Source organism: Lithobates pipiens, unplaced genomic scaffold, assembly GCF_037356315.1.
Source record: "Lithobates pipiens isolate NorthernLeopardFrog02 unplaced genomic scaffold, aLitPip1_a1.2 Scaffold_18, whole genome shotgun sequence".
In the NCBI taxonomy this organism is placed as follows: domain Eukaryota; kingdom Metazoa; phylum Chordata; class Amphibia; order Anura; family Ranidae; genus Lithobates; species Lithobates pipiens.
In genome coordinates, this window is record NW_027507758.1 from 603,731,364 (window position 1) to 603,759,264 (window position 27,901).

Consider the following 27,901-nt stretch of genomic DNA (forward strand, 5'->3'; position numbering starts at 1 on the left):
TGTGGGGTCTTATTGACCCCATATCTCACTGTAAAGAGGACCTGTCATGTCATATTCCTATTACAAGGGATATTTAACTCAAAACATGTAACCAGTAAAAAAATGTAAAGCATCGCCTGTGAGGACATTTGGCGCCATTCCATGAACGTGTGCAATTTTGAAGGGTAACATGTTAGGTATCTATTTACTCGGCGTAACTTCATCTTCCACATTATGTAAAAACATTGGGCTAACTTTACTGTTTTATTTTTTTTAAAGCACAAAACTGTTTTTTTTTTTCAAAAAAAAATATGTTAGAAAAATTGCTGTGCAAATACCATGCGAGATAAAAAGTTGCAACGACCACCATTGTATTCTCTAGGGTCTTTGCTAAAAAAATATATGTTTTGGGATTCTATGTAATTTTCTAGTAAATAAATTATGATTTTTACATGTAGGAGAGAAATGGCAGAATTGGCCTGGGTGCTCCAGAACGCCTGATGGCGCTCCCTGCATGTTAGGCCTCTGTATGTGGCCACGCTGTGTAAAAGTCTCACACACGTGGTATCACCGTACTCGGGAGTAATAGCAGAATGTGTTTTGGGGTGTAATTTGTGGTATGCATATGCTGTGTGTGAGAAATAACCTGATAATATGACAATTTTGTGGAAAAAAAAAAAATCTTGATTTTGAAAAGAATTGTGGGAAAAAATTACAACTTCAAAAAACTCATCATGCCTCATTGGAATGTCTTCTTTCCAAAAAAAGGGTCATTTGGGGGGGGGGGGGGGGGGTATTTGTACTTTTCTGGCATGTTAGGGTCTCAAGAAATGAGATAGGCCCTCAGTACATCAGGTGTGATCAATTTTTTTTAGATATTGGCACCATAGCTTGTGGACTCTATAAAACTTTCACACAGACCAAATAATATCCACCGATTTGTACTTATTTTTACCAAAGATATGTATTAGTATAAATTTTGGCCACAATTTATGAAGAAAAATTACTAATCTGCTAAATTTTATAACAGAAACAAAGAAAAGTTAATTTCTTTTTTTTTTTACAGAATTTTCCGTCTTTTTTCTTTTATAGCATAAAAAATAAAAAACCCAGCGATGATTAAATACCACCAAAAGAAAGCTCTATTTGTGTGAAAAAAGGACAAAAATTTCATGTGGGTACAGTGTTGCATGACTGAGTAATTGTCATTTAAAATGTGAGAGCACCGAAAGCTGAAAATTGGTCTGGTTATTAAGGGTGTTTAAGTGCCCAGTGGTCAAGTGGTTAAACCCCCCTCCTGCCCAGACCAATTTTCAGCTTTCAGTGGTGACGCACTTTGAATGACAATTGCGCGGTAATACAACACTGTACTCAAATGAAATTTTTATCATTTTTTCACACAAATAGAGCTTTCTTGTGGTATTTAATTACAGTTTTTTTTTTTTTTTGCTAAACAAACAAAAAAAAAAATGGAAATAATGTTTTCAAATGAGGTGTGCTTAGTGTATGGGACTTCCTGTATCAGAACTGACCATTCTTTTTTTTTTACTTATTAAAATTGAGGTCATTATAGGCCTCCAAAGTCAAATAATGTGACATATCTCCAAAAATGGTTTCAAATGAGGTGTGTATAGGGTATGGGACATCCTGTAGTAGAATTGACCTTTATTTATTTCTACTTATTAGAAATTAGGTCGTTATAGACCTTCAAAAAGTCGAATAATGTGACATATCTCCAAAATGCTACATTAAAATGGTCTCAAATAAGTTGTGCATAGTGTATGGGACGTCCTGTAACTGATCATTCTTTTTCTAAATAATTTAAAATGAGGTCTTTAAGGGCCTCTGGAGTCGAAAATGTCCTATATCACATGGGGTGTGTATAATGTATGGGACACTGAATACAAGATAACCAAAAACAAATGCAGTAAATGTATTTAGAAAGAGACACTTCATTTTGTCTGCTTGTGCTGTAAACATTTACATAAAACAATGTATTGAGATGTGACCTATAAAGAAAAAACATTAGTCAAAGACAATGTGAGTTTTAACCTCTACAGACCCGTGCTATAGCCGAAAGACGGCTACAGTGCAGACCTGAACTGCCGGGAGAGCGCCCCAGGACGTCCTCACGTGCTCGAGCGGCCTGCGCGCCCCCTGCAGGGCGCACTCTGTGATCAGCCAAGTGAATGCTCTTCTGTGCCAACTGTCATTGCACAACAGTGCTGCCTACCAGTGACCACGAGCACCATCCATCAGTGCCACCCATCAGAGCCCACAGTGCCACCTATCGGTGTCCACTACCAGTGCTCATAAGTATCACCTGCCAGTGCCCATCAGTGTAACCTATCAGTGCCCATCAGTGCCGTCTCATAAGCGCATATCAATGAAGGAGAAAAATTACCCGTTAGCAAAATTTTATAACTATGAATTTTAAAACTATGAAACATTATTTCTTTATTTTTTTCAAAATTTTCCTTTTTTTTTGTTTGTTTGTTTGAGCAAAAAAAAACAAAAAAAAACCCAGCTGTGATTAAATACCACAAAAAGAAAGTTCTATTTGTGTGGAAAAAAAAAATGCTAAAATTTCATTTGAGTACAGTGTTGTATGACCGCGCAATTGTCATTCAAAGTGTGTCACCACTGAAAGCTGAAAATTGGTCTGGGCAGGAGGGAAGTTTAACCCTTTCATGACTAAGCCTATTTTTGGCATTTGGTGTGTACAAGTTAAAATCCATATTTTTTGCTAGAAAATTACTTAGAACCCCCCAAACATACATATATATACACATATATACACACACACATATACATATATATATATATATATATATATATATATATATATATATATATATATATATATATATATATATATATATATATATATATATATATATATATTTTTTTTTTTTTTTTTTTTTTTTTTTAGAAGAGACTCTAGAGAATAAAACGGCGATTGTTGCAATATTTTATGTCACGCGGTATTTGCACAGCGGTGTTTTAAACGCAACTTTTTGGGAAAAGTGACACTTTCATGAATTTCAAAAAAACTAAACAATAAAATTAGCCCAATTTTTTTGCATAATATGAAAGATAATGTTATGCCGAGTAAATAGATACCAAACATGTCACAGTTTATAATTGCACGCACTTGTGGAATGACGACAAACTACGGTACCTAAAAATCTCAATAGGTAACGCTGTAAAAAAAAATTCCGGTTACCAGGTTAGAGTTACAGAGGTCTAGTGCTAGAATTATTGCTCTCGCTCTGAAAATCTCACATCTGCGTACGCTCGGCGGCAAGGGGTTAAAGAGGAAGTAAACCCCTTCAAACCACTTTGACCTACAGGTAAGCCTAGATTAAGGCTTACCTGTAGGTCCAAGCAATATCTCCTAAACCTATATGGTTTAGGAGATATTTGCCCGAAAATGGGCACCGCTGTCTACGGCGCATGCGCCGTAGACAGCGGCGTGCAGGCACACTAAATGCGGCAAGTCCAAGAATGGATTTGCCTAATTTGTCGACTCCCATGCGCATGCGCGGGAGTGACGTCATCGCGGCTTCGCCGAATGGCAGCGGCGGAGCTGCGAGACGCGACTCCCGTGCGCATGCGCGGGAGTGACGTCATCGCGGCTTCGCCGCTGTCATTGGTCGGAGCTGCGAGACGCCACCAGCAAGATGGATGCGGCGGACTACAGGGATCAGCGGCGACTTCGCTGGCTCCTGTGTCAGGTAAGTGACACATAATGAGCTACTATGCGATGCATAGTAGTCCATTATGCTTTACCTTTGCAGGGAAAAAAAGAGGAAGTAAACCCATCAGGGTTTACTTCCTCTTTAAGTGCCCAGTAAGGAAGTGGTTAAAAAAAGGATAAAGATAGAAAAGAGAAAGATAATAAAAAAAAATAAACGCTTGTGCTGTAAACGTTTTCATAAAACGATGAAAGAGAGATAAAGATTGAAAGAGAGAGAAAAAAAGAAAGAAACAGAAGAAAAAAAATAAAGAATGAAAGCAAGAGAGCGGGAGAGAAATAATAAGAATAATTAAGAATTCTAGAGAGAGAGAGAGAGAAATAAAGACAGACAGACAGACAGATATGAGCAATTCAAGCACTCTGAAAGCGAGTTCTCTCTCTGCTGTTACTGAAATTACCGCAGGGGTGTACCTAGAGCATTTGGCACCCGGGGCGGATCCTATATCTGACACCCCCCACCTTGAAATGTAAAAACATCACATTGTGCCCCCATGCATCATTCAATATCTTTTTGTCACTACTGTGTACACCCTCTCCACAACTGCACCTCTGGACCCCTTTACATTACACAGCACCCTGCACCTCTGGACCCCTTTACATTATACAGCACTCTGGACCCCTTCACATTATATGGCACCCTGCACCTCTGGACCCCCTTCACATTACACGGCACCCTGCACCTCTGGACCCCCTTCACATTACACGGCACTCTGGACCCCTTTACATTACACAGCTCTTGTACCTCTGGACCCCTTTACATTACACGGCACCCTGCACCTCTGGACCCCTGGACCCCTTTACATTACACAGCGGCCTACACCTCTGGACCCCTTTACATTACACAGCGGCCTACACCTCTGGACCCCTTTACATTACACAGCGGCCTACACCTCTGGACCCCTTTACATTACACAGCGGCCTACACCTCTGGACCCCTTTACATTACACAGCGGCCTACACCTCTGGACCCCTTTACATTACACAGCGGCCTACACCTCTGGACCCCTTTACATTACACTCCAACTCTGGACACCTTTACGTTACACAGCTCCCTGCTGCACCTCTGGACCCCCCTTACAGTTCTGGACTACCTGCATTTTACACAGACCCCCTACAGGGCAGACCCTCCCACTACAGTGCAGATCCCCCCCCCCCATAGTGCAAACCCCTACAGTGCAGACCCCCCACTACGGTGCAGACCCCCACTCTGTAGACCACCAGTGCAGACCCCCCCCCCATAGTGCAGACCCCTCACTACAGTGTAGACCCCCCCCCATAGTGCAGACCCCTCACTACAGTGTAGACCCCCCCCCCCATAGTGCAGACCCCTCACTACAGTGTAGACCCCCCCCCCCCCCCATAGTGCAGACCCCTCACTACAGTGTAGACCCCCCCCCCCATAGTGCAGACCCCTCACTACAGTGTAGACCCCCCCCCCCATAGTGCAGACCCCTCACTACAGTGTAGACCCCCCCCCCCCATAGTGCAGACCCCTCACTACAGTGTAGACCCCCCCCCCATAGTGCAGACCCCTCACTACAGTGTAGACCCCCCCCCCCCCCCCATAGTGCAGACCCCTCACTACAGTGTAGACCCCCCCCCCATAGTGCAGACCCCTCACTACAGTGTAGACCCCCCCATAGTGCAGACCCTCCCCAGTACACAACCTCCCTACAGTGCACAGACCCCCTAACAGAATACAGCCCCCGTTCAGAACACACACGGAGAGCCCAAGGTAATGGCTTCGCATCCGAGCCAGTCTGCACACCCGGGACCTGCATGCAGGGGGAGGGGGGAGGCGGCTTCACTGTGCTCGGCTGTCACAGCCGCTGTAGAGACCTATCTGAGCCGTGAAGGGGTTGTGCCGACTGGCCTCGGGGCGGGCTGTGTTTTGTCACTGCCGTTCTCATCGTAATAGGCGCACGCACCTTTTTTTTTTTTGCCGGCTGGCTAGACCGTGCATTTGCGAACCACGGCTGGCTTGACCGCAGTACCAATGGCAATGGTGACACCAATGAGCTGCCAGCTGTAAGCACACAGGTGATTGGTCGCAGTGTGGACGGGGTGGGCTCTCTCCTCTGTATTGCCTCCTATTCCCTCCCGGGGTCCCCCATAGGACTACAAGTCCCAGCATGCCCCGTCGGTCAGTGTGTATGCAGCGCACACAGAGCTCACCATGCTTCTTCCGCGGTGGCTTCATCTTCCACTAACACAGCGTGAGAACGGAGAGGCGAGAGAGGACCAATCCCAAAGCAGAGCTACGGCCTGAGAGGCGGGGCACGCTAGGCCAATCACAGCGGCCGTTTACAGCGTGATCGGCGTGTCCAATGTGAGATGATCTCATATGTAAACATATGAGATCATCTCTCAGCGCCGCTCTCCCTCCTCACACAGACAGCGTGTGAGAAGGGAGAGACCAACGGCTGCAGCGGCCGTAAGTTAAAAAAAAAAAAGGAAAAATAAGTGCCACCCGCCCCAGTGACATCCTCGCCCAGTGACATCCTCCCCAGAGCTACCTGCCACCTGTTAGTGCTATCTGCCCCCAGTGCCACCTGTTAGTGCTATCTGCCCCCAGTGACACCTGTTAGTGCTATCTGTCCCCAGTGCCACCTGTTAGTGCTATCTGTCCCCAGTGCCACCTGTTGTCAGTGCCATCTGTCATCAGCGCCACGTATAAGTGCCATCTGTCATCAGTGCCACATAGTGCCATCTGTCATCAGTGCCACATATTAGTGCCATCTGTCAGTGTCACGTGTCATCAATGCCACTTATCAGTGCCATCTGTCATCAGTGTCACGAGTCGTATTAGTGCCACCTGTCATCATTGCTACGTATTAGTGCCATCTGTCATCAGTGCCACGAATAAGGCCATCTGTCATCAGTGTCACATATTAGTGCCATCTGTCATCAGTGCCACGTATCAGTGCCACCTGTCATCAGTGCCACGTGTCATTGTCCTGGTGCTCCAGGGCCTTCAAAAGTGTAATAGGTAGTCAACAATTTAGATGTGTAATTTATGCTCCTAGAACACATGATGGCGCTCCCTGCATGTTGGGTCTCTATGTGGCCAGGCTGTGAAAAAGTCCCACACATGTGGTATCTTAATACTCAGGAGGAGTAGCAAAAATGTTTTTGGGGGTGTAATTTGTGGTATACACATGCCATGTGAGATAAATAACCTATTACAATGACAATTTTGTGGAAAAAAAAAATCTTAATTTTGCTAAGAATTGTGGGAAAAAATGACATCAAAAAGCTCACCATGCCTCTTACTAAATACCTTGGAATGTCTACTTTCCAAAAAGGGGTCATTTGGGGGGTATTTGTACTTTCCTGACTTGTTCGGGTCACAAGAAGCGAGATAGGCCACCAGTACATCAGATGTGATCAATTTTGTGCGATTCGCACCACAGCTTATAGACTCTCTAACTTTCACAAAGGCCAAATAATATCCACTCATTTGGGTTATTTTTACCAAAGATATGTAGCAGTATAAATTGTGGCCAAAATTTATGACGAAAAATTAATAATTTGCATAATTTTGTCACAGAAACAAAGAAATATGCGTTTTTTTCAAAATTTTCGGTCTTTTTTCATTTATAGCGCAAAAAATAAAAACCCCAGAGGTGATCAAATACCACCAAAAGAAAGCTCTATTTGTGGGGAAAAAAGTACAAAAAATTCATTTGGGTACAGTGTTGCATGACTGAGTAATTGTCATTCAAAGTGTGAGAGCACCGAAAGCTGAAAATTGGTCTGGGCAGGAAGGGTGTTTAAGTGCCCAGTAGGCAAGTGGTTAATAATAGTAATATTACTTATTATTATATTTATTTTAGTAATTAATGATAATATTATTGATATAGTCCCCACTGTAATATCCACAATCTCCCCCACTGTAATATTGGCTGAGTATGGCTGGGTGCGGCTGAGCATAGCTGAGTATGGCTGGGCACGGCTGAGTATCGCAGGGCACGGCTGAGTATCGCAGAGTATTGGCAGGCAGGGTATTGCTGAGTATTGGCAGGCAGCGTATTGCTGAGTATTGGCAGGGTATCGCAGAGTATTGGCAGGGTATCGCAGAGTATCGCTAGAGTATTGGGGTATTGCTAGAGTATTGGGGTATTGCAGATCATATTACTACAACATATAAACAATGCAACTGTACCGTACACAGTAAAACATAGCACACACACAGCATGCAATAGTAATACTGTCATAACACTACACCATATAGTAATGCAACACCACTGCTATGGCAAACAGTACTACAATTCTAATAATACAACCTAGCACACTACAATCCTAATAACACAGTATACAATAATACAATCATAAACACAGCATACAACTCTTAACTATTCCCCCCATGAAAATTGATACTACACCATCAAAAACAAGCATTAGTCAGAATGTGATAACACCATCATAATACTACGACACACACTGCAACCACAGTACTGAATAATATATGAAATAGTATTAATAATAATAATAAAGTAATAATAATATTATACTACACAATCATAATACACCATATAGTAACACAACCATAATTCTGCACCCCTACCCTGTCAGACACACATAATACACAGCACATCATGTAACCACACTACTACACAATAGAAATCCTAATACTACACCATAGACTACAACAACCATAACACCACACCATACAATAATGCCATCAAAATAACACAACATATAGCAATACCATATAACACCATCATGACGACTAATACACCACAATATACAGGATTTAGTACCATATATAGTAATGACATCATAATACTACTGCATAAAAAATAAAAAAAAGAAACCAAACACACTACACAGCAATTTAATCATAATAATAGACCATATAATAATAATAATAATATCATGCATACATATGATATGATCCCGGGTTTAGTACAATATAGTCATCATATCATAGATAGTAACACCACAATAATAACCCCCACACAGTACAATTGTCATACAATCACAATACCCAATCGTGAGAATTCTCCAGCACATTCTAGGCAATGATCACGATAATAATGCTGTGTGATGATCTCTATGTACAGTACGGCTATAGGTCTATGTGATGATCTCTCGCCGTCACTCACCTCCTCTCTGGGAGAAGTGTTCGCTCTGAGCTCTCCGCTCTCTCTGCTGGGGGCGCTCACACACAGGACACGCCCCTCCGAGACAAAACACGCCTCTTCGTTCCTCATCACCACGTCTCATCCCATCAAAGCGCCAACTATCCACGCCCTCTTCTGGTCCACAGACAGGGGAGAAACCACGCCCAAGCTGTCAAAAGAGCATTCCCTCCTCCTGCAGACCGAAGGAACCTCCCACTGAGATTCCACGCCCACCCCCCGTGCTACCAGTGAAAATTACTGACCATGCCTCTTTCACGGTACAAACACACCCAGAGGGCCCCACCCATCTTGGATACCCCGCCCGCTCATTCAATATACAGACGCAAACCACGCCCTTGCCGCGGCGGTCTCTGTCCAATGGGTAGCGCAAGTCGCCGTTACCGTGGTAACCTTTGCGAGGAAAGGGGGCGTGGGAAAGGGGATCCGCCTCCGGTTGATTGGCAGGAGGACCACGCGAGCTGGTTGCTATAGAAACGAAGGAGCTCCTGTGCCGTCTCACCACCCGAGATCTCTGCCAGCAAGGTAATACCGAGACCCCCACATTGTTACATTGTATATTATACTGACCCCTCCCCCTGATATTGTTACACTGTATACTACACACCCCCCCAACGTTGTTACAGGTGAGGTGTGTGCCTTTCCAAATCATGTCCAATAAACTGAATTTTCCACAGGTGAACTCCAATCAAGTTGTAGAAACATCTCAGGACACGTTCACACTGGTACGACGCGACATTCGTAGGACTGTGGATCTGACTTTGCTCCGCAATTTCATGTCCGACTTCCATCTGATGTCCAATCGGCTGTATTTACCAGATGGACTCCAATCAAGTTGTAGAAACATCTCAAGGATGATCAGTGGAAACAGGAGGCACCTGAGCTCAATTTTGAGTGTCATGGCAAAGGCTGTGAATACTTATATACATGGGGATTTTTTTTATTTTTAATAAATTTGCAAAGATTTCAAAAAAACTTCTTTCACTTTGTAATTATGGGGTATCGTCTGTAGAGTTTTAGGCTGGGTTCACACTGCTGCGGGGGGAGATCCGGATGTGATTCGCACCGCACTGCAGTGCAAATCACATCCGATCTCCGTAGCGATGCGAGTTCAGCCATACAGATAGTATGGCTGAATTCGCATCGCTCCCGCGGCAAACTCGCACGGGACCCTTTTTTTGGTCCGCAACAGAATCGGATCGCATGGGTGTTCACACCATGCGATCCGATTCCTGTGCGAGTGTGCAGATCGCACTGCAATATGCGGACGGATCTGGGGGTGTCATTAACATATCATTGACACTCCCAGCCGTCCGCATAGGGCAGTGTGAACTGCCGGCGGGAGTCATGCGATGCGGGAAAACGCTGCGGATTCGCGGCGTTCCCGCATCGCTATAGTGTGAACCTGGCCTTAGAGTTTGTAGAGTTTTGAAAAATAATAAATTGAATCCATTTTGGAATAAGGCTGTAACATAACAAAATGCTGAAAAAGTCAAGCACTGTAAATACTTTCCGGATGCACTGTATATAATGAAGTGAGCCTTATCGGTCTATGTGGACCTACAGAAACTCTTCAAGGTCCCCCATGACCAGTAAAAAATAAAACGCCAGTCCAGAGAACCATTTACAAAATACCCCAAATCGTCTTTTCTATTAAACGGCAACTTTTTTGTTGAGAAAATCTCTTTATCCAATGGCTGCTCCCCATAACAGTGGTTTACTTATGGCCATTACTCCTCAGGGGAGGCGGCAGAGCACAGCTAGGCTACTCATGGGCTGGATCACGTGCCTGTTCCCACCCCCAAAGCCCAACACAGACCCATAGTGTCTGCTGTCCTGTGTACAGATGGCGGGTTTGAAACCCCAATGTGTTTTTTGTCCAAGTATAGATCAGCATTCCTCCACCTTTTTTCAGCTGTGGCTCCCCTTTAAAAGTAGGCAAAATCATGTCGTTCCCCACCAGTCTAAAATGTAAAAAAATTAAATGTTGCTCATCAAGGGGAAACCTGAGCCTGGGGCGATGCACACAACCACCTTGATGAAATTAACTTAACATCAGAAGCCCCCTCCCCCCTTCACATCAGAGCCCCCCTCCCCAATATCAAAAGGTCTCCCATCACATCAGAGACCCCCCTTCAAATCAGAGGCACTCCCCTCGCATCAGAGTTTCCCCAGTACATTAGAGGGCCCCCCACACACACAAATACCCCCCCACAAAAGTCCTTCCGTGCAAGACCCCCATCACATCAAAGGCCCCCCACACAAGCCTCCCCCATCACAGAGGCCCCCAAAACAATTGGCCCCATCACATTAGAGCCCCCTATTGGATCAAAGCTCCCCACTCATCACAACAGAATTCCCCACATCACATCAGTGGATTCCCTTTCACATAAGAGGTCTCCAGCTCCCCCCAACACATCATAGCCCTCCTTTACATCTGAAGCCCCCCTTTACATCAGAGCCCCCCCCCCCATATCATAGGTCTCCCATCACATCAGAGATCATCCTTCAAATAAGAAGCACTGCCCTTACATCAGAGTTGCCCCAGTACATTAGAGGCCCCTCACACAAGTCCTACCATACAAGACCCTCATCACATCAGAGGCCACCCACACAAGTCCCCCTATCACATCAGAGGCCCCCCACAAGTCTTCCCATCAGAGGCCCCCCACACAAGTCCCCCTATCACATCAGAGGCCCCCCACAAGTCTTCCCATCAGAGGCCCCCCACACAAGTCCCCCTATCACATCAAAGTCCTCCTATACATCAAAACCCCCGCCATCATGCCAGAGGTCTCCCCCCAATCACAATGGACGTCCTCTGTTCACATTAGAGTCACCCAATCCTGTCAAAGGCCCCAGTTGCCGTTGTGCACCCTGATCCTAGGGCCTCATTGGTTGTTATTGTACTGACACTCATGACATTGATCCAAATTGGGTCCCATGCTCACGGCAGCTTGTGGGGGGGGGGGGGGGGAGAGAGAACCAGACAGCACCCGGATAGATCGATGGTGGTCCCAAGCAACAAGTCCCTGACTCCAGCGATTCAGAGCACAGGAGGTAAACTCTAACCAATGGTTATGGATAAACAAGTGACATGGTGTTTACTGGTTTAATAAGTCAATGTGGCAATTCCATTACAAAACTAGAGCTATTCTTTAAAAGGCAAGCCCCAGGCTGCATGAGAAGCTGTCAGTGGCTCCATATGGTCCTGGAAACAATACGTATTGCTCCTAATTATACCAGAACACGCTGTTCATTCAAATCCATGTAGAAAATCTCCCCAGGCGGGTGCTTGATGACGGTAGTACTTTGTTTAAAAAAAAAACAAAAAAAAAAAACAGGGCCCAATCCCGGACCAGCCCCCAACATTACAGCTACGCAATGCATTATAAGTCTTGATACTACATCTTCCAGCATGCCAAAACATTCAGAATATTTGATAAGACACCAGTAATTTTGGAAGACACAGCCACATGCTCTTTAGGGTAAAAATAAAAAATAAAATAAATAAACAAAAAGTCACAACATCATACAGTACCTGTTCCACTCGATGCCGCGTCTGAAGGAAGGGGTCGTAGCGAGCGCGGATCGCTTGCATTGATGTCGGCTATATATATATATATAAAAAAAAAAAATCAGTTGACTAGATTAGCAACAACAAATAATAGAGTCGATAATTTGGAGTTTTCATGCCGTCTTTCACTGGAACTTAGAAGTCTCCTCCGGGATTTTCCTGCATCAGCCTCACTAGCCAAAAGGAATACACAGTGCTGTGATTGGATCCTTCAGCACCCAAGGCAGAAAAGGCCAAAGTAGGACACCTAAAGCCCCGTACACACTATCAGATTATCTGCTGAGTTTTTCCTTCAGATTTACCAAAACCATATAATATGAGGTCAAACCTTAGGAGTTTCAATGTGTATGCAATCAGGCAGGCCCTTCTACTACATGGTTTTGGTAAATCTGAAGGAAAAACTCAGCAGATAATCTGATCTAAACACATAAAATCCCCCCTCCCCAGGTACAAATGTAAATGCATGCATCAGGGGCACCTACACGCATGAAAACATTGATTGCGATACACATCGCCGCACATACCGGAGTGAGCGCAATCATTTTAGCACCAGAGCTCCTCCACAACTGATGGGGCTTTAAAAGTGTTGCCTATGGAAAATATAGGGTACTAAAGTTTGTCACCATTTCACAGGTGCACGCAATTTTAAGGTTTGACATGTTGGGTATCTATTTACTCAGCGAAACCTCTGCTTTTATATTTTAGCAATCAATTGGCTCATTTATTGCGTTTGTGCACCCCAATATTAACTGCATATTTTTTTTATTTTTTTTTTTTTTTTTACAGAAATCTGGGGTTTTCCCTAGACCTTTGCATTAGTATAGTTTAACATAAAAAAAATTGGAACTACCGATATCCCGGTCTCTACTAATGACCAGGAGTCGGCCAAACGTGTGACTGCCGTGACAGCCAGACTCTAACCTAAATACGTTGGTGGCAGCAAAAAAAAGAGTTAAAAGGTAGTCTCTTACTGAGGGATGCAAAAGGATAGTTTCAAGACTGCATATAACAACAACTACTCAATTCTGTTTTCATATTGGCTCTTCACAGAACATGTCCTCACCTCATATCCTGTATAAGACTGGGTTGAATATTCAAAATCTGAATCTGGACCACCGGGACAATACCTAGGGAACATAACAAATATCATCTGATCATCATCATCAACCGATGAGCTAATCTCTCCTCCTATCAGCATGACTGTCTCTGGCCTGCCCCCATCATTCATTGATTTCAGTTCTTCCAATCATAGCGGCTCATCATGCCATCTGGGTATTACCTTGGGGGCAGTCTGCATGCAAAGTCTGCCTAATAACACCCATAAAAAAAATAAAAAAAAAATAAGGGGTATGGCCTTCTCTAACATCACACCCACTTTTCACCATGTCCACCAATCACTGCAGCACTGCTGATGCCCACCCCCCCCCCCCCCCTCCAGGGTAAAAGATAAAAGAGCGGATTGGTGGTACAGTGTATACTTACACACAGATATTCCCAGTGAAGTTGATGTGAGGACAGCGATGGGGTTTGCACATGACGGCAACTACCGCAATCTATAAGAAAAAAACAAAAAAAACACACAAGACGAAATAAAGATGGCACCCAATCACCGATGGATTTACCATTTTTTTGCCAGAACAGATTCTGAACAGAATATTTAGCAAAATAATGAGAAAAAAAGAAACAAACACCACACAGGGACTTTTCTACACTGAAAATCCCATCCGGTAACGTCAGCAGGACTATAAAAAGTCCACCTATCCCCACCCCTCCCTACATGCATACATGGATTTCCTTGGCAGTCTGCTCACACAAGCTTTGTAAGGAAAGGGCTCTTGGGAGATGCAGTTCTGGGTGTAAGGCCTACGCCCATAGACACTGCCCTTGCACCAAGCTTACAAGCCTGAAAAATAAGTGGTTTCTCAATATAGGAACAAATTAAAATATATTTTTTAATTATATATATATATATATATATATATATACATACATATACACACATAAATACATTATATATATATATATATGTTAGATAGAGATTTATATTATATATATATATATATATATATATATATATATATATATATATATATATATATATATAATCACATTACACCCATACACACACAGTTGTGCTCATAACTGTTTACACTTTTTAAATCATAATGACAACAGAAACTAGTCAAATGACCCTGATCAAAAGTTTACATACCCTGGTGATTTTGGTCTGATAGCATGCACACAAGGGGGTTTGAATGGCTATTAAAAAGGTAACCATCCTCACCTGTGATCTGTTTGCTTGTAATTTGTGTGTGTTTTTTTACATATTATATATATATATATATACACACACACACACACACACACACACACACACACACACACACACACACACACACACACACACACGGTCAATGCGTTTCTAGACTCCTAACAGACGCTTGCATCTTTCATCCAGTGCTGCACTGACATTTCTGGATTCTGAGCCATAGGAAAAACAAAAGAATTGTCAAAAGGATCTGCGCGAAAAAGTAGTTGAACTGTATAAAACAGGAAAGGGATAAAAAAAAATATCTAAGGAATAGAGAATGCCAATCAACACGTTCAAACTCTAATCAAGAAGTGGAAAATGATGGGTTCTGTTGAAACCAAACCACGGTCAGGTAGACCAACTAAAATTTCAGCCACAACTGTATGGAAAAAAATAAATAAATAAAAAATGTCCAGGATGCAAAAAAACCCCACAAATAACAGATGAAATACAGGACTTTCTGAAAACATGTGGTGTAGCTGTTTTAAGATGCACAATAAGGAGGCACATGAAGAAAGATGGGCTGCATGGTCGTCACCAGACATTACTACGCAAATGCTGCTTACAATATGCCAAACAGCACAGAGAGAAGCCTCAAACCTTCCGGCATAAAGTCATTTGGAGTGATGAGACTAAAATTGAGCTTTTTGGCTACAATCATAAACACTACATTTAGAGAGGAGTCAACAAGGCCTATGATGAAAGGTCCACCATTCCTATAGTGAAACACGGTGGTGGATCGCTGAAGTTTTAGGGAGGTGTACAAAAGGCACAGGAAATTTGGTCAAAATTGAGGGCAAGATGAATGCAGTATGTTATTAAAAAAATACTGGAGGAACATTTGCATTCATCAGCCAGGAAGCTGTGCATGGGACGTACTTGGACATTCCAACATGACAATAATCCAAAACACAAGGCCAAGTCCACCTGTCATTGGCTACAGCAGAATAAAGTGAAGGTTCTGGAGTGGCCATCTCAGTCACCTGACCTCAATATCATTGAGTCACTCTGGGGAGATCTCAAAACGTGCCGTTCATACAAGACAGCCCAAGAGGAATGGCCAGATTTACCATCTGAGAAGATAAAGAGCCTCATCCACAAATACCACAAAAGACTTCAAGCTGTCATTGATGTTAAAGGGGACAATACACGGTATTAAGAACTGGGGTATGTAAACTTTTGATCAGGGTAATTTGGGTAGTTTCTGTTGACATTATAATATAAAAAGAGTAAACACAGTTGATTGATAATAATTGACTTCAGCCAAACACTGACCATGAGTGAAAGAAAAGTTTTTGTGTTATCATTCATATTCTCTGAAAAATGGCCAAGAAATCATAAATTCTGCCAGGGTATGTAAACTTATGAGCACAGCTGTGTGTGTGTGTATATATATATATATATATATATATATATATATATATATATATATATATATATATATATACACACACACACATACACACAGTGAGGGACAAAAAGTATTTGATCCCCTGCTGATTTCGTGCGTTTGCCCACTAACAAAGAAATAATCTGTCTATAAATTTTAATGGTAGGTTTATTTTAACAAGGAGATAGAATAACAAAAATATCCAGAATAATGCATTTCAAAAAAAGTTATAAATTGATTTGCATTTTAATAAGTGGAATAGTGAAAAAGTGAAGTATTTGACCCCTTTTCGCAAAACATGACTTAGTACTTGGTGGCAAAGCCCGTGTTGGCAATCACAGAGGTCAGACGTTTCTTGTGGTTGGCCACCAGGTTTGCACACATCTCAGGAGGGATTTTGTTCTGCTCCTCTTTGCAGATCCTCTCCAAGTCATTAAGGTTTCAGGGCTGATGTTTTGGAAGTCAAACCTTCAGCTCCCTCCACATATTTCCTATGGGATTAAAGTCTGGAGACTGGCTAGGCCACTCCAGGATCTTAATGTGTTTCTTCTTGGGCCACTCCTTTGTTGCCTTGGCCATGTGTTTTGGGTAATTGTCATGCTGCAATACCCATCCTGACCCATTTTCAGTGCCCTGGCTGAGGCAAGGAGGTTTTCACCCAAGATTTGACCGTACATGGCCCTGTCCATCATCCAGTTGATGCGGTGAAGTTTTCCTGTCCCCTTAGCAGAAGAACACCCCCAAAGCGCAATGTTTCCACCTCCATGTTCAACGGTGGGGATGGTGTTCTTGGGGTCATGGGCAGCATTCCTACTTCTCCAAGCACGGCGAGTTAAGTTGATGCCAAAGAGCTTGATTTTGGTATAATTTGACCACAAACACTTTCACCCAGTTCTCCTCTGAATCATTCAGATGTTCATTAGCAAACCTCAGAGGGGCCTGTACATGTGCTTTATTGAGCAGGGGGATCTTGTGAGCGCTGCAGGATTTCAGTACTTCACGGTGTAGTGAAGGGTGGGGGTGGGTCAGCTACGCCTCTTGATCATTGACCTCTGGGGACCCGCCTGCTGACCTTTGGAGGAGGTCCCTATTTTAATACCAGAGTCCTAACCTTGTTCTTCAAGGGGAAACCCCAAATCTAATGCCCCATACATACGATCAGAAATTCTGCCAACAAAAGTTGGATGTGAGCTTTTGGTCAGAAATTCCGACTGTGTGTCCCGCTCCATCTGACTTTTGCTGGCAGAATTCCAGCCAGCAAAAGACTGAGAGCAAGTTCTCTATTTTTCGGTTGGAAAAAGTTCCGATTGGAAATTCCGATCATCTGTACCAATTCTGACACGCAAAATTCCTACGCATGCTCGGAAACAATTCGACGCATGCGCAGAAGCATTGAACTTTATTTTCTCGGCTCGTTGTAGTGTTGTACGTCACCGCGTTCTTGACGGACGAAAGTTCAGAGAACTTTTGTGTGACAGTGTGTATGCAAGCCAAGCTTGAGCGGAATTCCGTTGGAAAACACGTTTTTTCTGACGGAATTTCTGATCGTGTGTATGGGGCATTACCTTCATGGCATAGTGTGTTACCAATTGTTTTCTTGGTGACTGTGGTCCCAGCTGCCTTGAGATCATCAACAAGATTTTCCCGTGTAGTTCTCGGCCGATTCCTCACCGTTCTTATGATCACTGAAACCCCACGAGGTGAGATCTTTTATGGAGCGCCATATCGATGGAGATTGACAGTTATTTTGTTTCTTCCATTTGCAAATAATCACATCAACTGTTGTCACCTTCACCAAGCTGCTTGACAATGGTCCCATTCCAGCCTTGTGTAGGTCTACAATCTTGTCCCCGACATCCTTGGACAGCTCTCTGGTCTAGACCATGGTAGAGAGATTGGAATCTGATTGATTGCTTCAGTGGACACGTGTCTTTTATACAGGTAACAAGCTGAGATTAGGAGCACTCCCTTTAAGAGAGTGCTTCTAATCTCAGCTCGTTACCTGTATAGACAACACCTGAGAGCCAGAAAGCTTGCTGATTGATAGGAGATCAAATACTTATTTCACTAAAATGCAAATCAACGTACAACTTTTTTGAAATGTGCTTTTCTGGATATTTTTGAGATTTCGGTCTCTCGCTGTTAAAATAACCCTACTATTAAAATTATAGTCTGATCATTTGTCAGTGGGCAAACGTACAAAATCAGTAGGGAGTCAAATACTCCCCCCACCCCCCCGTATCCATTAAATAGAATATATCAGGTGCTTTTAAAAAGGGAACTTCAGTCCCCTTACTGCTGGCACCATACAGGAACTGCCATTTTTGATGGCCCGGCCTCCAGGACCCGGCAGAGCGGCCCACTGGTGCATGCACAGACCGAATAGAGGTCCTATGCCTCCACCTGTGTGCAAAAACTGAATAATAATGACTGGGGATGTGCTTTAGGAGACCTAAATGTTACAGGAGACTGCTAGAGATAAGATCAATAGGGAAAAGCAGATGATTGCCTCAAGGGCCACTTGCAGCCTGGGGCCTTAGTCAATTAGAATTACCAATGCTACATACAAACTGAAAGTCAAGACTGGGAATCCTTGTACATCTAATCCTGATGAAGGAGAGCATTATCTACCGAAACGCGTGAACTGATGGCTAAAGGTTTCCATGCAGGTACACGTGCAAGGTTTTCCTCCCTGACCTGCAAACCCAGTACTTACCAGTGGGTGGCGTCAGAAAGACCCAGCTTAGCAACAATGGCTCATTCAACAAGAGGGTGTGAGCAATCTGGATTAATAAAGCGTGCGTCTTTAGCAGACAGAAAACATTTGGGGAGATTTACTAAAACTGGTGTACACAGATTCTGGTGCAGCTGTGCATAACCACCAATCAGCTTCTAACTTCAGTTTGTTCAATTAAGCTTTGACAATAAAACCCAGAAGCTGATTGGTTACTATGCAGAGCTGCACTAGATTGTATGTGCTCCAATGTTATTTTTTATTATTATTATTATATTAATAATTGTCCAAACGTCAACATCCAATAAGAAATTACCATTATTACTTCAGGTAGGTATAAAAAAAAAAACACAAAATTATTACATCATTAAAATGTATGTAGTTCAATGCAAGCAGTGTACAATCCTGAATTTGACCTGGTATTGGCCTGTACAACAGAGCTCAGACTAAAGGAGGGAGAAGCAGCACAAGGAGCCAATCCCTTGTGCTACATTTTAAGATAGAGTATCTCACAAAAGTGAGCACACCCCTCACATTTTTGTAAATATTTTCTTCTATCTCTTCATGTGACAACACTGAAGAAATGACACTTTGCTACAATATAAAGTAGTGAGTGTACAGCTTGTATAACAGTGTAAATTTGCTGTTCCCTCAAAATAACTCAACACACAGCCATTAATGTCTAAACCACTGGCAACAAAAGTGAGTACACCCCTCAGTGAAAATGTCCAAACTGGGCCCAATTAGCCATTTTCCCTCCCCAGTGTCATGTGACTCAGTGTTACAAGGTCTCAGGTGTGAATGGGGAGCAGGTGTGTTAAATTTGGTGTTATCGCTCTCACTCTCTCATACTGGTCACTGGAAGTTCATCATGGCACCTCATGGCAAAGAACTCTCTGAGGATCTGAAATAAAGAATTGTTGCTCTACATAAAGATGGCCTAGGCTATAAGAAGATTGCCAAGACCCCGAAGCTGAGCTGCAGCACTGTGGCCAAGACCATACAACGGTTTAACAGGACAGGTTCCACTCAGAACAGGCCTCCCCATGGTCGACCAAAGAAGCTGAGTGCACGCGCTCAGCGTCATATCCAGAGGTTGTCTTTGGGAAATAGACGTATGAGTGCTGCCAGCATTGCTGCAGAGGTTAAAAGGGTGGAGGGTCAGCCTGTCTGTGCTCAGACCATACGCCGCACACTACATCAAATTGGTCTCCATCGTCCCAGAAGGAAGCCTCTTCTAAAGATGATGCACAAGAAAGCCCGCAAACTGTTTTCTGAAGACAAGCAGACTAAGGACATGGATTACTGGAACCATGTACTGTGGTCTGATGATTTATTTGGTTCAGATGGTGACAAGTGTGTGTGGCGGCAACCAGGTGAGGAGTACAAAGACAAGTGTGTCTTGCCTACAGTCAAGCATGGTGGTGGGAGTGTCATGGTCTGGGGCTGCATGAGTGCTGCCGGCAGAGACGGCTCTAGGCTTTGTGAGGCCTTAGGCATAACCTAGACATGAGGCCCTACTCACGTCTATAATGGGGAAAAAAAATAATTCAAGCAATAAAAATGAATTGCATATATTAAGAGTACTGGTATCAATGTGCTCAATCACACCAGTACTGAGAGCGCACTGACAGCAGCGCTGAGAGCGCACTGACACCAGGACTGAGATGAGCACACTGACACCAGGACTGAGATAGAGCACACTGACACCAGCGCTGAGAGAGAGTACATTGACACCAGCGCTGAGAGAGAGCACACTGACACCAGCACTGAGATGAGCACACTGACACCAGGGCTGAGATAGAGCACACTGACACCAGCGCTGAGAGAGAGCACACCGACACCAGCGCTGAGAGAGAGCACACCGACACCAGCGCTGAGATAGAGCACACCGACACCAGCGCTGAGATAGAGCACACCGACACCAGCGCTGAGATAGAGCACACCGACACCAGCGCTGAGATAGAGCACACCGACACCAGCGCTGAGAGAACACTGACACCAGCGCTGAGCACACTGACACCAGCGCTGAGCACACTGACACCAGTACTGAGAGAACACTGACACCAGCGCTGAGAGAACACTGACGCCAGCACTGAGAGAACACTGACGCCAGCGCTGAGAGAACACTGACGCCAGCGCTGAGAGAACACTGACACCAGCGCTGAGAGAACACCGACACCAGCGCTGAGAGAACACCAACACCAGCGCTGAGAGAACACCGACACCAGCGCTGAGAGAACACTGATTCACGGCCATGTGCAGTTTTAAAGTGGAGCACTACCCAAAAGGGGAAGCTCCACTAGCTTGCCTTCCTGTTGACACATTTGGCACCTTTGAGGGGGGCAGGTACTTGGTTTTGACAGGTGCCGCTCCCACTTCCGGCTGACTTTGCTGTAGAGCCAGAAGTTCAGCCCCCCTCCACCTTCCCCTGCCATTCGCATGCGTAGGGAACCAGCTATGAAGGCGCAAGGCTTCACTCCTGGATGTCCTTTAGCTGAGATGGCGACGGCAGCACCCGAGATCCAATTGAAAAATTGGCTTGGATGAAGACACCGCTGGATTCATGGACAGGTTAAGTGTCTAGATATTAAAAAAGTCAGATACAGTAATTGTAGCTGCTGACTTTTAATTACTTCTGAAGGAGCCTAGAGCAGCGCCTTAAGGTTTGACATGTTGGGTATCTATTTACTCACCACAACCTCGCTTTTTATACATTCTACCTACAAATTCGGTAATAAATTACATTTAGGTATCAAAATATTTACTTTAGTGTATTTTTTTTTTTTTACTAGGAAACGTTTAGAAAAGAGCCAAGAGCTCCCCCTACTGACTGCTTCCAAAATACAACGTAGTCACACTCTACTTACACTTATAAACCCTAAGTGGGTGACAATGAGTTTGCTAAAACACTGTGCATCAAACTGTCAAACAGTTTTCATAAAAAAATACATTTTACTTTCATTTTTTTAATGGATCTCACAGCAGATTATATATATGAAAGGTCAATTTAATCCTCATTTTTTTCTCTGTAGTGTGTGTATATATACACGCATATATATATATATATATATATATATATACACACACACACACACACACACATATACATATATACACACACACACACACACACACACAGAAAAAAAAAAGGGGGGGATTAAATTGACATTTTAGCGCCAATACATTGATGGGGGTTCAGAGTCTCACCCCTGTTCCTACCTTGCCTACTTCGGCATTGCCCATACTGATGACTTTAATCCACAGCACCTTGCGGCTCTCCTTCCTCTTCTGCAGGTTGGCCTCCATGTCGTGTTCAGGATCGCAGTGACGGCAGTGTGAGGGCGACGGGAGACACACACGGCATAGGGACTCCGCACACCTGCATAAAGCACATACATGAGAAGGAGGAAGATATAAAGAAGATGTATTGGGGGGGGGAGGGGTCAGAAGATGTAGAGGGAGAACCAATAGGTGTATAGGGAAGTCAATAGATACAGTGGGGGTCAGTAGACATAGAGGAAAACCACTAAGAGTATAAGGAGGTCAAGAAGTGTATAGGAAGGTAAGTAGGTGTAAAGGGGGTTGGGAGAGGTACAGGAGGAGTCACATTGATGTACAGGGGGTCAGCGGGTATATAGGGAGGTCAGTAGATTTAATAGGGTTCCGGAGATGTATAGGGAGGTAAGCCGATTTAATGGGGTACCGGAGACGTATAGGGAGGTCAGTAGATTTAAAAAACGGGGTTCAGGAGATGCCAAGCTGGATGGAAAAGGACCAGTAGATGATAGGCTCAGCAATGGCATGCAATGCCAAGCTGCTGCTAAGAAAACAGAATATTGGCATGCATTAAAAAGGGGATCAACTCCAGAGATAAACAATAATTCTCTCGCTCTACAAGACTCCGTCTGCACCTGGAGTATGCTGTCCAGTGCTGTCCACCTGGAGTATGCTGTCCAGTTCTGGGCACCAGTCCTCAGGAAGGATGTGCTGGAAATGGAGCGAGTACAAAGAAGGGCAACAAAGCTAATAAAGGGTCTGGAGGATATTAGTTATGAAGAAAGGTTGCGAGCACTGAACTTATTCTCTCTGGAGAAGAGACGCTTGAGAGGGGATATGCTTTCAATATACAAATACCGCACTGGTGACCCCACAATAGGGAAAAAAAACGTGTGGCCACTCAAAATTAGAAGAAAAGAGGTTTAACCTTAAACTACATAGAGGGTTCTTTACTGTAAGAGCTGCAAGGATGTGGAATTCCCTTCCACATGCGGTGGTCTCAGCGGGGGGGCAATGATAATTTCAAGAAACTATTAGATAAGCACGCGAACGACCACAACATACAGGGATATGCAATGTAATACTGACATATAATCACACACGTAGGTTGGACTTGTGTCTTTTTTCAACGTCGCCTACCATGTAACTATAACTGTGGGTATAGGATTGTATGATTTTTTTTTTAGTTATTTTTTTTTTAGTTATTTTTTTTTTATGGTTGAACTGGATGGACTTGTGTCTTTTTTCAACCTAAGTATGTATGAGATGTATAGGGGAGGTCAATAGATATATTGGGGGTCAAGTAAATGTAGAGGGGAGATCAGGAGATGTATGGAGAGGTCAGGAGGTGTTCAGAGAGATCAATAGCTATATTGGAGATCAGTAGGTGAATGGAGTGGGAAACTGGGAAGGGTATAGAAGAGGTAAGATGTACTGGGGGTCAGTGAGTGCATAGGGAGGTCAAAAGATATATTGGGGGTCAGTAATTACAGAGGGAAACCAGTAGGTGTATTTGGGAGGTCAATACATGTAGTGTGTTGTGGTGATCAGGAGATGTATAAGAAGGTAGGTAGGTGTATAGGGGGTTGGGAGAGGAAGGCATCAGAAGATGTACAGCAGGTCAGCGAGCATACAGGGAGGTCAATAAATGTAGAGTGGAACCACTGGGGGGGGGGGGGGGGGCTGGGAGAGGTATAGAAGGTTTTAGAAGATGAACTGGGGTTCAGGAGATGTATAGGGAGGTCAATAGAGATATTGGGGGTCAGTAGGTGCATAGGGAGGTCAGGAGATGTATAGGAAAATTAGGAGTATAGGGGGTTGAAAGAGGTACGGGGGGGGGGGGGGGGGCGATCAGAAGATGTATGAAGAAGAGGTCAGTAGGTGTATAGGGTTAGGGTGATCAATCGTTATTGTGCAGATCAGTAAGTGAATGGGGGGGGGATAGAAGGGGTCAGAAGATGTACTAGGAGTCAATAAATGTAGAGGGGAATCAGTAGATGTATAGGGAGATCAATTGATATGTTGGGGGTCAGTAGGGGCATGGGGAGGTCAGGAGATGTATAGGAAAAAAAAGAAGGCGTATAGGGGGTTGGGAGAGGTACAGGTGACCAGGAGATGTATGAAGGAGAGGTCAGTAGGTGTATAGGGAGATCAATAGATAAGTTGGGGGTCAGTAGGGGTATGGGGAGGTCAGGCGATATATAGGAAGGGAAGTAGGTGTATAGGGGGCTGGGAGAGGTACAGGAGGAGTCAGACGATGTACATGGTGTCAGGAGATTTAATGGGGTTCAGAAGATGTATAGGAAGGTCAATAGATATATTGGGGGTCAAGTAAATGTAGAAGGGAACCAGTAGGTATACAGGGAGGTCAGGAGATGTATAGGGGGTTGGAAGATGTACAGGAGGTCCAGCAGGTTGGGGGGGGGGGGGTGATCAGGAGATGTATGGAGAGGTCAGTAGCCGTTATATTGGGGGGAGTGGAGAGGGATATAAAAAGGGGCAAGATGATGTACTGGGGGTCAGCGAGTGTATAGAGAGGTCAGTAGATATAAAGGAGTTCGGGAGATTTGATTTACGGGGAGGCCAACAAATCTATCGGGGGTCAGTAAATGTAGAGGGGAACCAGTAGGTGCATAGGGAGGTCAGGAGGTGTATAGGAAGGTAAGAAGGTATATGGGGGGTTGGGAGAGGTACATGAGGATTCAGACGATGTACAGGGGGTCAGTAGATTTAATGGGGTTCAGGGAGGTCAATAGATATAGGTCAGTAAATATATAGGGAGGGCAGTAGATTTAATTGGGTTCAGAATATGTATAGGGAGGTCAGTAGTAGGGGTGCAACGGATCAAAAAACTCATGGATCTGATCGTTCCTCGGATCAGAGTCACAGATCGGATCATTTTTCGGATCAGCAAATAATAATTTAATTTGCAAAAACCTGTGAAAATTCCACCACCATATAATCCCCACTGTAATATCCACAATCTCCCCCACTGTAATATTGGCTGGGTACGGCTATTATTATATTATTATACAGACAGGGAGCTGGAAGAACTTCATCATCTATGATGCCGTCATTATTATTATTATTATTATCATTATTAATAATAATTATTAATAATAATAATTAATAATACATAAAAATAATAATGATGATAACAAACAATATTAATAATAGTAATATTACTTATTATTATATTTATTTATTTTAGTAATTAATGATAATATTATTGATCTTCGTAATCTCAATAATAATTAATAGTGCTATTATTAATATTGTTTGTTACTATTATAATGTATTATTATTAATGCTAATAATAAACACAATAATAAAAAGATAATACATATTATTATTATAAATATTTGTTATCATCATTATTATGTACCATAATTATTAATAGTAAAAATAATAAATATTTATAATACGTTTTATTAGTATTTTATTAACGTTGTGATTATTAACATCATTATTATGTTTTATTAATATTGTCAAGAATAATATTCATCATTGATAATCACAATAACTATAAATAATTATACTAATTATTAATATTCTTTTTTAATATAATCATTATTGTTTCATATTATTATTATTGTTATTATTATTATTATTATTATTAATAATTACTATAATAAGTAATATTACTGATATCAATATTGTTTGCTATTGTCATTATTATTCAGCCATTTGTTATTTTCAAATGTAACCCTCAGCTCAAATAAAGCTGGTTTAAAAAAAAAAAAAAGTCTGTTGGATCTGCACTGTGATGTCCAGGGTCCATATCAGGATGGTTGCAACAGTTGGTGGCAGGTAAAAAAAAAAAAAAAAAAAAAAACGGCAGTTGAGTTGCCATGGTGATGCACTATGATGTCATTGACAGGGTGCATATAAGTACAGCATGTGCAGCAGTTGGTGGTCAGTTACTCAGAGTCTTTCGATCAGAGAGGAAGCGAGTGATTGTGTGTCGTGATTTATATCATTTGACAACATTATTTATAATTGGAGAATGAACATTTTTCGCAAAATGAGTAGGGAAGCAAAGGCTTCTCTGACCACCACCAAAGAGAAACCTGCAGACAAAACCGATATTTATTTAAAGTATTACCAGCCCGCTAAAATGCCCAAAACTACGACCCCTCCAAAAAAGGGGAAGTGGCGGGCGTTTAAACGCGGAGCAAGGAGCGTATTTAAATACGTTTTCCCATGTTTTGGGAAAACAGAGAAGGACATTTCAACAGATGGTAAGAGTGAAATCTAATAATGGAACATTATATAAAATCACATTATCTGCACACAACATTAATATGACATCATTTATACAGAATGTCACCAAACATGTCATTTATGTGTCCCGACAGAAAACACTAATTATAGAAACACCTTCATATGTCAGACAACGGTTGCTATGGGAGCCTCATGTTGATTGGCAGAGTATGGCAGAGTATTGGCAGGGTATTGGCAGGGTATTGCTGGGTACTGCAGGGTATGGAGGGATGGCTGCTTCCATCTCAGGATCTCTCCCCTCCACTGTACAGGTTAGTACAGAGAGGGGAGAGAGGAACCGCTGTTCTGGCAGATAGTGTCCTGCCATCATATAACGTCCGCCCCACAACACCTGAAGTGACGGGGTGAGATTTTTTTCAGTAGTCGCACACTGACCAACCGGGCATGCTGGGACTTGTAGTCCTATGGGGTGACCCCGGGAGGGAATAAGAGGCAATACAGAGGAGAGAGCCCGCCCCCTCCACACTGACCAATCACCTGTGTGCTTACAGCTGGCATCTCAGTAGGCTCTAGTGGTGCATGCGTAGTACGGAGCGGACGGTATATGATGGCAGGACTGTTGTGCCGAGAATGGCTTCCCCGTCGATATCTGCTCCCACTGGCTCTCGGCTCAGATCGTAACTCCGCCTATCCAGCCCTCTGCACTACGGCTCCGCCTCCTCTATCCCGAATGCAAATGGCACTTCTACCTTCCCCGCCCCCTGGCTCTCGGCTCAGATCGTAACTCCGCCTATCCAGCCCTCTGCCTAACGGCTCCTCCTCCTCTATCCCGAATGCAAATGTCAATTCTACCTTCCCCGCCCCCGTGCTCGTCCCCTGGCTCTCGGCTCAGATCGTAACTCCGCCTATCCAGCCCTCTGCCTAACGGCTCCTCCTCCTCTATCCCGAATGCAAATGTCAATTCTACCTTACCCGCCCCCGTGCTCGTCCCCTGGCTCTCGGCTCAGATCGTAGCTCCGCCTATCCAGCCCTCTGCCTAACGGCTCCTCCTCCTCTATCCCGAATGCAAATATAAATTCTACCTTCCCCGCCCCCGTGCTCGTCCCCTGGCTCTCGGCTCAGATCGTAACTCCGCCTATCCAGCCCTCTGCACTACGGCTCCGCCTCCTCTATCCCGAATGCAAATGACACTTCTACCTTCCCCGCCCCCGTGCTCGTCCCCGCGCATACACACATAATGTAATAATATAATATAATATAATATAATATAATATAATATAATATATATATATATATATATATAAATAAATATATATATATATATATATATATATATATATATATATATATAAATAAATAAATAAATATATATAATATATATATATATATATATATATATATATATATATATATATATATATATATATATATATATAAATATATATATATATATATAAATATATATAAATATATATATATACATATATATATATAAATAAATAA

General features: G+C 43.2%; 2 protein-coding genes and 1 long non-coding RNA gene across 3 annotated transcripts in view; 1 reads left to right on the top strand and 2 right to left on the bottom strand.

The window, feature by feature from the left end:
- Nucleotides 1-6,042, bottom strand: part of ELP3 (elongator acetyltransferase complex subunit 3) — a 200,674-nt gene extending 194,632 nt beyond the window's left edge. Inside the window, exon 1 of the mRNA XM_077489256.1 lies at nucleotides 5,915-6,042. Coding sequence (XP_077345382.1) covers nucleotides 5,915-5,939 — 25 coding nt within the window. The 5' untranslated portion in view covers nucleotides 5,940-6,042. The remainder of the gene's footprint in view (nucleotides 1-5,914) is intronic.
- An 86-nt stretch (nucleotides 6,043-6,128) lies between these two features.
- On the top strand, nucleotides 6,129-9,858 carry LOC143989208 (uncharacterized). Its single transcript, XR_013277005.1, has 2 exons — nucleotides 6,129-6,173; nucleotides 9,561-9,858. It is a non-coding gene; the product is annotated as an uncharacterized LOC143989208 (long non-coding RNA).
- A 2,455-nt stretch (nucleotides 9,859-12,313) lies between these two features.
- On the bottom strand, nucleotides 12,314-27,153 carry LOC143986821 (elongator complex protein 3-like). The gene is made up of 6 exons (XM_077485230.1): nucleotides 26,936-27,153; nucleotides 22,118-22,277; nucleotides 13,943-14,013; nucleotides 13,524-13,587; nucleotides 12,425-12,493; nucleotides 12,314-12,364 (listed from the first exon to the last, which is right to left on the bottom strand). The coding sequence occupies exons 2-6, from the start codon at nucleotides 22,202-22,204 to the stop codon at nucleotides 12,314-12,316; spliced, it is 342 nt and encodes a 113-aa protein (XP_077341356.1). The 5' UTR covers nucleotides 22,205-22,277; nucleotides 26,936-27,153.
- Between the last annotated feature and the right edge of the window lie 748 nt (nucleotides 27,154-27,901).

Excerpts from the sequence above, each read along its gene's own strand:
- LOC143986821 (XM_077485230.1), bottom strand. The coding sequence starts at position 22,204 with ATGGAGGCCAACCTGCAGAAGAGGAAGGAGAGCCGCAAGGTGCTGTGG. Across the intron at positions 12,494-13,523 it reads AGTCTTATACAGGATATGAG|CCGACATCAATGCAAGCGAT; the intron begins GTGAGGACATGT and ends ATATATATATAG. Across the intron at positions 12,365-12,424 it reads CGCGGCATCGAGTGGAACAG|AGCATGTGGCTGTGTCTTCC; the intron begins GTACTGTATGAT and ends TTTACCCTAAAG.